This window comes from Hippopotamus amphibius, chromosome 2, assembly GCF_030028045.1.
Source record: "Hippopotamus amphibius kiboko isolate mHipAmp2 chromosome 2, mHipAmp2.hap2, whole genome shotgun sequence".
Taxonomy (NCBI): Eukaryota; Metazoa; Chordata; class Mammalia; order Artiodactyla; family Hippopotamidae; genus Hippopotamus; species Hippopotamus amphibius.
Window position 1 is genome coordinate 166,656,138 of NC_080187.1, and position 12,545 is coordinate 166,668,682.

A 12,545-nucleotide genomic window follows, 5' to 3' on the forward strand; every position below is an offset into this window, starting at 1 on the left:
AAATTTTGCATCTTAAGCTAGAACTTGGAATAGTAGGCATTCAGTATATGTTTGCTGAAATGAGCTAAGATTCAGGAGGTAATCAAACCATCCGAGATCACTCAGCTGTCAAATGGCAGGCTGGAACATGTACCCAGGTTTCTACACCAAGATCATAGTTTTATCATCCTCCATGGATGGAACTCTTTGAACTGCACAATTCAGGTTTCTAGAACACCATGATATAATCTTAAAAATGGACCAAATCGTACCCTGCCCTTTTTTGATTAAGGGGTGGGGCAGGGAGGGATAGAGCTGTTTGAACTTTGACCAAAAAACCCAGGTTTTTTGTGATGAAACCCATAAATAAGATAACCATAATTTCTGAAGTTCTGTCTGTATGAAGGGAAGTTAGAAGGCAGTGATCTAGAAGAAAGTCTACCTAAAGTGTAGTTTTATGAAAATTTGTCTGGCCTGCTGTGTGACATGGGGAAATTCTGAACAGTAAGATTAAATTTTATGAAAAGTGGAAATATTGAGAGGAAAATGGTGCTTTTCTAATTATCTACCATGTGAAAACTAGCATGTGAAGTATTTTGCGTATTTTCTACAAGGTAGTTATTATCCCTATTTTACAGACAGGAAAACTGAGGTGAAGTAATTTGTCCAAGGCGTGTAGACAAACAATCATGGTTTTGGAGCCATGATTCAAATCAGTGTAGTTCAAAAGTTGTGAAGCTTTATGATTAATTTTCCCTCACGAAAGAACTTGTGGCAGCTAAAGATAGGTCATCTCTTCAGAGTTTTATTGCCAGATCCCTCAAAACCCAAGTCCCTTATGTTAGAAAATATTTCTAAAAATGATAACCAGGATAGTTGCTGAGCTCATCCAATAAAATCAGATTTCAAAACCCAGCTTATTGACAAATTGGGAAAACAAATCAGAAAAAGCTCAAAAGAACATTTAAATTTGTAGGCAGCCTCAGAAAAACAGAAGCAGTACTATTTCTGAAAATTCATAATTTACAACTTATACTAGAGTAGCTTTTAATTTATGGCTGAACAAAAGTCATTTTTACTTTCTCCTTCCAGGATGTGGGCTGAATTACCACAAGAGATGTGCATTTAAAATCCCCAACAATTGCAGTGGCGTGAGGCGGAGAAGGCTCTCGAATGTTTCCCTCACTGGCCTCAGCACCGTCCGCACAGCATCTGCCGAGCTCTCTGCCAGTGCCCCCGATGAACCGCTTCTGGTATGGCCTCCTGTTGATCCACTTCCCCATCTACATGAGAAATCTGTAGGGTGATGTGGTAGCAGTGCCATTCCAAGACAGTGCCCTGGGAGGGAGGACACAGTCAGGGTGTTAATGACTGTGCTTCTTCAGGGCCTGGGCTGTAGATTGGTCAGTGCTTCAGCAGCTTTGAGTTGGCTTTTATGTGTGAGCTTAGAGCAGTTTTAAAATCTGTGAGGTTTCATCATGGTCATGGAGCCAAAGCAGCACATACTAATGTGTGAATGTTGCAAAACATAGTTTGTCAAAATTTGGAAACCAGAGATAAAAGATGTTCTTCTCTGAAGATTGTTAGAGTACTTTGTGGCATAGCTGACTCTTTATTCTGGGAGAAAATTTGAAATTTGCACTCATGAAGAAATGAAAGTCTTCAATTGTTTGGCTTTAATCGCATACATACTGATGTATTGTCACAGTGACACTGATTGACAAATGCTGTGAGAAAAATAGCATTTAATACTTTAAATATTTCCATTAGCTCTAAAATATGTATCTGTGGGTATGGCTTAAACATTTTTCTTTAAGAAAGTTAAATTTGGATTTTCCAAACATTCAAAGCAAAGTAAAAATTGTGGTAATTACGTGCATTATTTAAATAAGAACATTATTCTGAAATAAGCTAATAGTGAAAGCTTAAATTTCCTGTATTTATTCCCTCTGCCAGTGGGTTTTACAAAAAGTTTTATAATCTAATTATTATAAAACTCAATTAAAGAGAAAAACATACAATTATGAAACATTTAGAATAGATAAATCCCCAGAGTGGAGAGGGGCAATACATTTTGAAGCCATCTCTAAATGTTGTATTAATTACTTTATTGTTTGGAAAATATTTTATTGTAATCTTTAAATCACTTAAATTTTGTTACAACATTAACCAGACATATAACTCAGATGAATGTTTATTTTGATAAATAGGAAAAGTCCATACTCTGTGGTTCTGTGACTTTTTTGCGGGCAGTTTCTTGTGTTTTTATGAAGTGAACCTGTTAGGGGAAGGCAGGCAATAAATCCCACCAGTAAATAGAAGGATATGTTATGTTTTGGTGACTATTCAGAATACATATGTGTGATTTTATATTATTCTATAAAGTTGTGTTAGAATTAATGATACTCTTACTGAAAGATGCTTAAGTCAAAATCTATTTAGTTTTTCAAATAACTCTCATATCTTTCCAACTCTGAAGTTTCTTGATTTCGTTTGAATTTTTGTAAGTAGTGATTTCATAAGTTAACAGTTACTCTTGCTTTTACGTATAATCACTGAGAGCCATACTGTTTACACGATAGACATTTTTAAACAAGTTTGAGACAAAATTATAAATTAACATTTAGTATTTTTAGTTTTACCAGAGAAGATTTTTAAAAATTAGTTAACATCTCATAAGAAATCTAAAGCTCTAGTTATTCATCATTAGAATAGCTTAGAATCTAGATAATTAATGTTAAAGATTCTTCTTTTAAAACTGCTTTTAGTAATGTATACATATATACACATGTGTATGTATATACACTTCCAAACATCATATATATCATTTAGACTTTATAAATATAAACTAAATTATTATATGCATGTGTATATATAAATGTAAATATATGACATATATAAATTTAATTTAGATTGCTAAAGTCTTTAAGCAGGTTTTTGTGTTTTTCAACCAAATTATTTAATTGCTTTAATTGCTTTATTTAATCAAATTACATAATTATTTAATTATTCAAATTAGTTGATTACAAGCTATATTGTACATCAGATGTTGAAATTCATTAGCACTTTATTGCTGAATGGAATTTTTTTTGTAGTAGAATGCTTAAAAATATGTTTAAAAATACATTTTAAAAACCAGGTTTTAACTATATCTGCCAAGAATAGCTATAAAAGTTTGATCAAATCAGATATTTATGAGGTGAGAAAATATTGGGGCCACAAGATACTTTGAGAAATATTATTATAAACTTTCATGATCTTGTTTAAAATGCCCTGGGGTGACCTTTAAATGAAAAATGCCTTTGGAAATAGTGTTTGTGACACATTGGCTCTCAAATGCATGTTTTACCTTCATCATAGCCCTTGTGCCGCTGTGGGGTGCCGGTGTGTCTCTCTTTGCATGCTTGGAGTGCAGCAAATATGTCTCTTCTCGTCACTGGGCAAAGCATAGGAGGCCAGTAACTGTAGTTTAAAAGTTATAGTGAATACCTAGTCGAAGGTAGTATTATGGTAATGATAGTAAAACCTTTTAGTACTGTATACAATAAACAATATTTTCCATTTCTGGAAAGGATGATGGGCTATATAAAGATGGCATTTGCTAACTAATGCCACTAGACCACCCTTGTTGCAAGTGTGCCACAATTATAGATTTTCTCCCAAATGTAAAAGAATGATTTTTCTCTTCAATACTTGATTGCCTATTTTGACTATAAAATCACCGTTTCACATACAGATTAAAATATTGGGAATTCTATTAATTTACCCATTTCTGGAAAATAGATTGAATCTTGGATTTCTGTAATGCTGCTAAGATAGAAAAAAAGTATAACAACATAGATCTTAGGACAAGCTTTATCTGTCATCAGCTGTGTCAGTAAATCTATCCATTATTCCAACCATGATGCAGTCCTTTTTTTAAGAAAACCCCAAAATAGGCAATTTATGGCATAAGAGCTCTGCGAAGATGTATATCTTTTTGTACATCATCGCCTGTGTTAGAAGGAAACAAGAAAAACTCAGTAGGTACTTAAGGAGGACACACTAATATGTGGTTTCATTATGTATAAGTATACTTATTAAGATTATATCCATTTTATAAACTTTTAGACAGTTGCAGAGGAGAAGTCAAGATTAAATGATCTTATAATTTCTCTATGATTTACTCATCTTTTTAAAAATTTACAGATATTCTTGTGGTGTTGGGAAAAGTTAAAGCCATTTGAAATGATGTTATGCAAGGCTTAGTCTTGGGCAAAAAGTTAATAATCTGTTCCAGAACTTCTGCTCCTAGCTATGAAGAAGCTTGTATCAGATCAACTCTCCTGTAAGGGACAATTATAAAAGCTGAATAAAGTATAACAGAACATAACAAAACAATATTGAAAGGCAACCAAGAGCAACCACGGCAATCAGGATTTGATTGACCGATGTCTCAGAAATAAGGAAATCACAGAGAGGTCAACGCACAGGACCGCCCCCCAAACAAAGAGGTATCTGGCCCAAAATGTCAGCAGTGCTGAGTTTGAGAACCCCTGATGCAGAACAGAGCTGGAGAATTTACAAACATATCATAAAGCCATAGTTAAGATAATGTAGTATTACGCAATGTTAATTATGAAGTATGAAGACAATGTGGTTTTACATAAGAACAGGAAAGTAAATCAATGAAACAGACTAGAAGGAGTCCAGAAACTGTGCATATACAGGCCAACTAATTTATGACAACAACTGCTATGAGAAAATGATGGTTTTTTCCAACAAATATTTCTGGAACCAATGGAATATCTATATGGAAAATATGATTCTTGACCTTACCTTATACCACATACAAAATAAATACTGTGTAGATTAGGAGCGTCTAGGAGATAATATAGAAGAGTGTCTACAATAACTTGGGACATGGAAAGCTTTTTCAAATAGGACTCAAATCACTGATGACAAAAGAAAAGTTGATAAATTGGGCATCATTAAAATTAACAAATTGTTTTCAGCAAAAGATACCATAAAAAGGGTGGAAAAACAAGTCACAGGATGGGAGAAGATATTTTCAATATATATAGTATGTATATATATGTGTGTGTGTGTGTGTATATATATATTATAAAATACTCATATCCAAATGTATAAAGAACATCTGTAAAAGTTTAAAAGACAGACAACCTTATTTAAGACACATGCAGAGTACTTAAAACAGCACTTTGCAAAAGAAGACAGCCATGAAACATGAAAAGGTATTTTATATCGTTATTTATCAAAGAGTCTAAAGTTAAATCTATAATGATATGTCTCTACACCAGAATGTCTAACATTGGGGCAAAAACCTTAACAGTAACAAGTATTGGTAAAGATATTGACCAACTGTAACTCATATACACTACTACTGGGAATATAAACTGGTTCGGCAACTTAGGAAATCTGGTTGGCAGTTGTCTTCTGATGCTGAATATATGCATACCATGTGACTCAGCAGTTTTATCCTAGGTATATATTTACCAGCAATGTGTATAGATACGCATGGAAAGATATGTACAAGCATTTAAAAAAAGTTTTTTAGACTTCACTTTTTTAAAGCATTTTTAAGTTCACAGCAAAATCGAAAGGAAGGCACAGATTTCCCGTATACTCCTTGCCTCCACAGATGCATAGCCGCCCCCGTTATCACCGTCACTTACCAGAGTGGTACTTTTGCTAACACTGAACATACGTTAACACATCATAATCACCCAAGGTCACGTCATAATCATGCAAAGTCCATGGTTCGCTTTAGGGTGCACTCCTGGTGTTGTATATTCTGTGGATTTGGGCAAGTGTATAATGACATGTATTCATCATTTTGGTATCATACAGAGTATTTTCACTTAGCTCCATCTATTCTTCCCTCTTCCCCTCCACCCAACCCCTACCGACTACTGATTTTTTTTTTTTTTACGGTCTCTATAGTTTTGCCTTTTACAGAATGTCATATAGTTGGAGTCATACAGTATGTACCGTTTCCAGTTTGGCTTCTTTCACTTAGTAGGACACGTTGAAGTTTCCTCCATGTCTTTTCGTGGCTTGACAGCTCATTTCATTTTAGAGTGGAATAACATTCCATTGTCAAGTTGTCCACAGTTCATTTATCCATTCACCTAACAAAGGACATCTTGGTTACTTCCACGTTTTGGCAGTTATGAGTAAGGTACTATAAACATCTGTTTACAGGTTTTTCTGTAAACATACATTTTCAACTCTTTTGAGTAAGTATCAAGGAATGCAATTGCTGGATCATATGAAAAGATTATGTTTTGTCAGAAACTGCCAACCTGTCTTCCAAAGTGGCTGTGCGATTTTGCATTCCCACCAGCAGTGAATGAGAGTTCCTGTTGCTGCACATCCTTGCCAGCATTTGCTGTTGTCATTGTTCGGGATTTTGCATTCTGATAGCTATATAGTGGTTTCTCATTGTTTTAATTTGCATGTCCCTGATGACATATAATGCGAAACTTCTTTTCATATGCTTCTTTGCCATCTGTATATCTTCTTTGGTAAGGTATTTGTTAAGGTTTTTGGCCTATTTTTAAATTGCGTTGTTTGTTTTCTTAGTTTTTCATATTTATTTATGTATGTATGTATTTAATTTCTGGCTGCTTTGGGTCTTAGTTGCAGCATACAGGAACTTCGTTGTGGCATGCAGGATCCTCCACTGTGGTATGCGGGCTTCTTTCTAGTTGTGTGCACAGGCTCAGTAGTTGCAGCACACGGGCTCTCTAGGTGTGGTGCATGGGCTCCAGAGTGCATGGGCTCTGTAGTTGCAGCATGCGGGCTCTTTAGTTGTGGCCCAAGTGCTCAGTAGTTGCATCAGGCGTGCAGGCTTAGTTGCCTCATGGCATGTGGGGTCTTAGTTCCACAACAAGATGGAATTCACATCCACTGCACTGGAAAATAAAAACAAAGCTCTAGTAAAATACTACAACCAACTACCAAAGGAATAGGTGGCTCTCTTTTTCTTGGTGACCTGTGGACATTTCTGGTGATTCTCATTTGATAGCAAGAGAGAAATATAGAGGTGTGTATTCCCCAAAATTTTTTCTTTAAAATAATGGTGCTATAAAATACTATGCAAAAAATCATTCTCCTAGTCAAATAAGATTGGAAAGGGCTTCTTGGTCCATTCAAGTACTGGACATCACAATATTCAGTAAGCATAGTTTTGGTTCTCAGAAGTCTTGCAGTAATGAAATCAGTGTTCCTAAACTGACTAAAATATGGAATCCCTTTTTCTCACAAAACCAAGGAAAATCTAATGGGGGAAAAAAAGCGTGCACTTTTAGAAATGGTAACTTAGAGGAATAAGTCAATTATTGCATGTTGCATAGACCATCTTCAACTATCATGCAACCAACCTGCACTGAGCTGGAGTTGAATTCTGCTGATAGCCCAGAGTAAAGACAGTCAGGGCTACAAACCTGAGGAGAATCCTAAGCTTTGGATATCAGATATGTTGATGACAAGGATAATATCTTATTTTGGAAATTGAGGAGACTTGATTGATTTCTTCTCCCGAAGAGAAAGCTTTGCCTCTTCTGTATGAAAATGTTCCATAAAAGTACATTCAAACAGGGTTATAATTTCTCCTTCAAAGTCATGTTTGGATCTGGCCAAATGAGCAAATGTTGCCCCTGAGTTCTGCTCATGCTTCATGTTAATCCAGAAATCTAACAGGTATTACTGGGTAACAGTTAATCATAGCAGAACCTCAGTCTAAATGTATGCACATCACTTTACAAAGTCTCTTACAAAACAAGTTAGCCGTAGATTGCAAATTAGGATACAGGGATTGAGAGGACGAATAATAGGATTTTTCTCAAGGTATAATGGTTTATTAAACACTGGAAATATCACTGATTTCAAAACAGTCTTGCATTTTTGTTAAGAAAAAGAGTCAACTGTATTTTAGTTTTCATTTAATTTCTAGTTACCAGTTAGAGCTGCCCCCCCAAAGCTTGAGGGAACAGAGATGAAAAAGAACATATTCCGCATAAATTACCAGATGTGTGTCTGCTTAAGCAAGATGTTTCTTACATTTTTCATTGATACTCCTCCTCTTAAAAAAATTTATAATAACCTTTCTACTTTTGAATTATATTTCAATCTTGAATGAAATCAGACAGAAAACAAGGATATGCAGCAAAGACTCTAAAATGAGCAAAGAATGCACTGTAGACATAGTTCTCTCATTAAAACTCTAACCCACTATTGGACTTCTCAGATTTGTAAAGCACTGACTGATACTGATTATTCATCAGCTTATTCTTGCCTGCAGGCAGATAACAACTATGTCACATTTGATTACTTTGGTGACCTTTTTCTTTCTTTTCCCATTGAGAGGATGAATTATTGTGAAGAAAATCTAATCTTTCACTTAAAGGTCAAAATGCTTCATTCTGACTCTAATTTATTTTCAACAAGGTGAATGAACCGTCTTTCATCACTGACACTGTGACAAGTAGATTTTTTTTTACCTCTACCAGCTCAAAGCTGTAAACTGTGTTTTTGCAATCTTAACTTAGTGTCTGTAGTTCCAGTTAAATGTTAAAAAGTAGTTTCTAACCCAGATGTTTCTGTGCCACAAAGACTGATTAGTATCACATTCTTCATTTTCTTGAAAATATGTCTATTATTTGCTAATAATATTATTGTGTAACATGCATTGCTTTCCTCCAATAACAAGGTTCTCTTGTCTTTTCCCTCCCTTTATTCTGCGCCTATGTCTGCTTTTTGCTCTTACAACTTCATGTTTCAGTCTCCTGTGAGTCCTGGCTTTGAGGTAGGTACTAACTCTACCTAGGAATGTGCTTCACCATCTTTTGCAAACCAACATTACAGTATTAAATTAACATCAGACAGTTATCTATATTGTCTCTATGAGAATACTCAGGTCAGAATTTAGCTCAGAATCCAAACTATTGAACTGCAGAAAGCCGACGGGTGGTGGTAGGGGTTGCCTTTTCCTGGTATTATTGTTTAAGTTTTCACATCTTCAGTAAGACCAAGAGCAATGCAGGCATTAGACTAATAAATGGTTTATTAGATAAAAATTTGCCCACAGATTACTTGATTCCATAACAGTGGTGTCTTCTCTGTGAAACTGAGCAGGCCAGTTGAGAATAGAACAGAACACAGCACTCACTTTACCTGGTAGCAAATTAACTGAAATGCATGCATGTTGGAACGGAGTCCTGATGCCAGGTACCATAGGACCATGCCAAGTGAGGTCACCATCCTGATATCCACCAGTTTTGGTGGGCGAAGTAAGGCACAAAACAAGGACTGCCTGAAGATGACTGTAACTTTTCAAGAAAGGAGCTTTCATAATACATTTGAAATCTTAATGTATTATCACAGTCTATTTAATTATTTTTTAAAAGGATGATATACAAATGTATGTATTAAGGTCTCAATTCAAGAAGAAATTATATATGGAAAAAACACACATTTCCTTCATACAGGTTTTAGGTAAGGCTCCCTCCAAAATTGGCCTTTTATCTCTCTCAAGCAATTAATAACCTAAACATAGAGAAGTCATGCATTAAAGCAGGATATACAACAGTGCTTTTTTGTGATAACTTCTTTTGACCAGTTGACTTGTTAATGTTTCAGTTTTCTTATTTCTGTATCTCTGGTGAATTGAGAGTTGACATATTGTTATTTTCCTTCATGAGACTGTAAATTTCAAATACCATTATTAGTGTTCATTCCAAGATGGTCTTGTTAAGGTAACTCTAACAAAGAAAACTAATGAAAACACAACCAGAACATGTTCTAGGTTAAATAAAATCGACAAGTCAAGATATCTTGATTCATAGGATGTAAAATGAAGACATCTACTTCAATAATAGTGAATTCCCATGTTTGAAAAATTATCCTAGTTCAAAATGTGCCCTACTTAGAAAAGTCCAGAGTGAATGCTAGGTCAGTGTAATTTTTGATATTCTTGTAAATTTAAATTTTGTAATTTACAGTGCCTTCCAGACATAATTTTAAATATGGACTAGTATCTTTCCCTTCAAATTATCCTTTGGGAATAAAGCCAAACAAGGACGGGAAGCATTTTCCACTTCCCTCTCCTACACTGAAATTGGAGCTGATTGTATAAAAGAGGACTGAAGAGTAGTTTGCTTTTCCGTGTAAATTGTACAACTTAAAGGCAGCCAGGACTTCACGGGATAACTCCTGAGGGAAATAGGATGCGTTTTCTGCATAACCTATTGTTCTTAAAGTTGTTTATAGCTGGTTTGTCGGAAAGGTAACAAACTTTTCTTCTTTTCTTTATAATGTCTTGGAAGATAATGATTCATAAAATTTGACCAGTATTTCAGAGGGGTATTCTAGTGACAGTTTGTGAGTTGCAGAATTGTTCAAGAAGCCTGGTCATGGCTCCACGTTCAGCATGTTTCAGGTTTGTAACTCGAGGATGCAGAAGTATACAAGTGTAGATCAAGCCCTCATGGACTTGCAGGAATGGACAATATACGAACAAATAACTATGTTTTTGTAAAAGCTTTCTGGTATTACACTGCAATGATCTATATTAATTTACTTAATCTCTCCTATTGATAGATTGGTTCCTTTTTTTAAATATTTATTGAATGAATCCAGTAGGTTATATCCTTAAAAGCCAAGTAGACTAAAGAACAGATACTTTTTTTTTTTTTGCCAACTAGTTCTTCAAAAGGATGTAAAAGTTTAAATTTATGACTTCACTGACTGCAGTGTGTGACAGTTTCCATTTCCTCATACTCTTCCCAGCAATTGATTTTATCAGTATTTTAAAAGGTTTTCCCCCTACTGATTTGATAGGTAAAATAATTTCTGTTCCTAAATATCATTTCTTTGCTGGAGAAGAGAAACAGCTTTTCATATATTTATTGACCATTTGTCTTTCACCTGTGGTGAATTGCCTCTTTTTCTATTGAGTTGCTTATTGGTTGCTTAGAATATATATTATGAGAGTAACCCTCTGTTAATCTGTGATGGAAGTATATTTTCAGTTTTATGTGTGTTTTTGACAGCTTTTTTTCATACTGATATTTTAATACAGAGAAAATTTATTTTCATTCATTATCTTACTGTACATGGAATACTATTGAAAATAAATCATTGTAGGCAGATTAAATATAATATTCCTTTCGAGTGATTCAAGAGAATAGTCTTTTCTTGACATAAATGAGCTGAAGTCAAGGTAGAAAATGAAGCAGAATTTAAGACACTGGCGTCCTTTGTAATGATAGGATACAAATAATGACACAATATTTTTTTAAGTTAGGTAGGCCTTATGGAATTTTTTTAAAATTTAAGAACTTTACTGAAATTATTTTAAATGTTTTTAAAGGTCTTTAAGGAAGTATTTACTATTATAGCCTTAAAATTAAGAATCTCTAGAGAGAATTTATTTTTGGGGGGTTGAAATTAAATGCTTCTAGACTAGTCTTTTTGGTAATTCTTAACATTCAGACTGTCTTACAGATAATTATTAGGAAATAAGTTGCCTATTCCCAAAGCTTTCCCTGTGTTTGACTGTTTACCTTTCACATTGTTTAGTTTTTATAAAATTTGGACAATATTCAGTTTAACTTTCTTTGCGAGGGTGCATATTTTCTAAATGATACTTTGCCATACACTGCTATTATTTTTATAAAGTTTACTGGCATTTAATTAAGACAAGCATTGTACTAAAAGGAACTTTTGGCTACATACTTTGCTAGAACATCTCCCCCCAAAATGACTCATTCAGTTACTGTTTCTGTTCGTTAATAGTTAAAGACAAGAGAATACCAGCATTGCATTATCTATCTGTAATTGGATATGATCCCTAAATGCTTTTTAATAGTTAAGGTAGATTCTTTTCAAACGAGTGAATAATAGGGGAAGAAATTACTTTTAATCCTGAATGAAACTATGATGAAATTTCTGGCCAAAAAAATATTTTCCAGGATATTTTCCAAAGTAACAAAACTCTATCTAGAGGTAGAGACTTTAATTGTTACGCTGGTATTCTGGAGTTCCAGGAATCCTGGTGATTCATCTGAATTAAGAAATCGTTTTTCCATTTAAATATGCACCATGACATCCATGTAGTACATTAGCCAGATATTGTGAGATTTCTTGTGATGATTGTATAAACTCATTCTCCATATTCAAACCCGGGCAGTGTATACTTCCAGTGAGGAAAAGACATCCAAGAATTCTTTAACCAGCACTTCTCCACCTCCTGAGAGGCAGAAGAGTATGTTCAGTGGTGGGTTTGTCAGGAAGGAGCCCATTAGCAAAATTAAGAGTGTGAGGCCTTCTTTGATGTGCTGTTTATCAGCTGTTGCCTGATTTCATTCAATGTGTCAGGCTTACCATATGTACATTATTGTTCATGCTCTGAACATAGACTTCCAGTTGTGTAATTCTACATGTGAACACAGCTGGAGAGTTCTTCATGAACTCCACTGGGGAAGAACACATCATATACCGCTTGTCCACGTTTGCAAACCTACAGGTCTTTGGAACAAACGGATCTTTAGTGAAGGCCCTGA

General features: G+C 34.7%; 1 protein-coding gene across 1 annotated transcript in view; it reads left to right on the forward strand.

The window, feature by feature from the left end:
• PRKD1 (protein kinase D1) overlaps window positions 1–12,545 on the forward strand; it is a 313,425-nt gene that overhangs the window by 224,973 nt on the left and 75,907 nt on the right. The window contains exon 4 of the mRNA XM_057722272.1: window positions 1,072–1,232. Coding sequence (XP_057578255.1) covers window positions 1,072–1,232 — 161 coding nt within the window. The remainder of the gene's footprint in view (window positions 1–1,071; window positions 1,233–12,545) is intronic.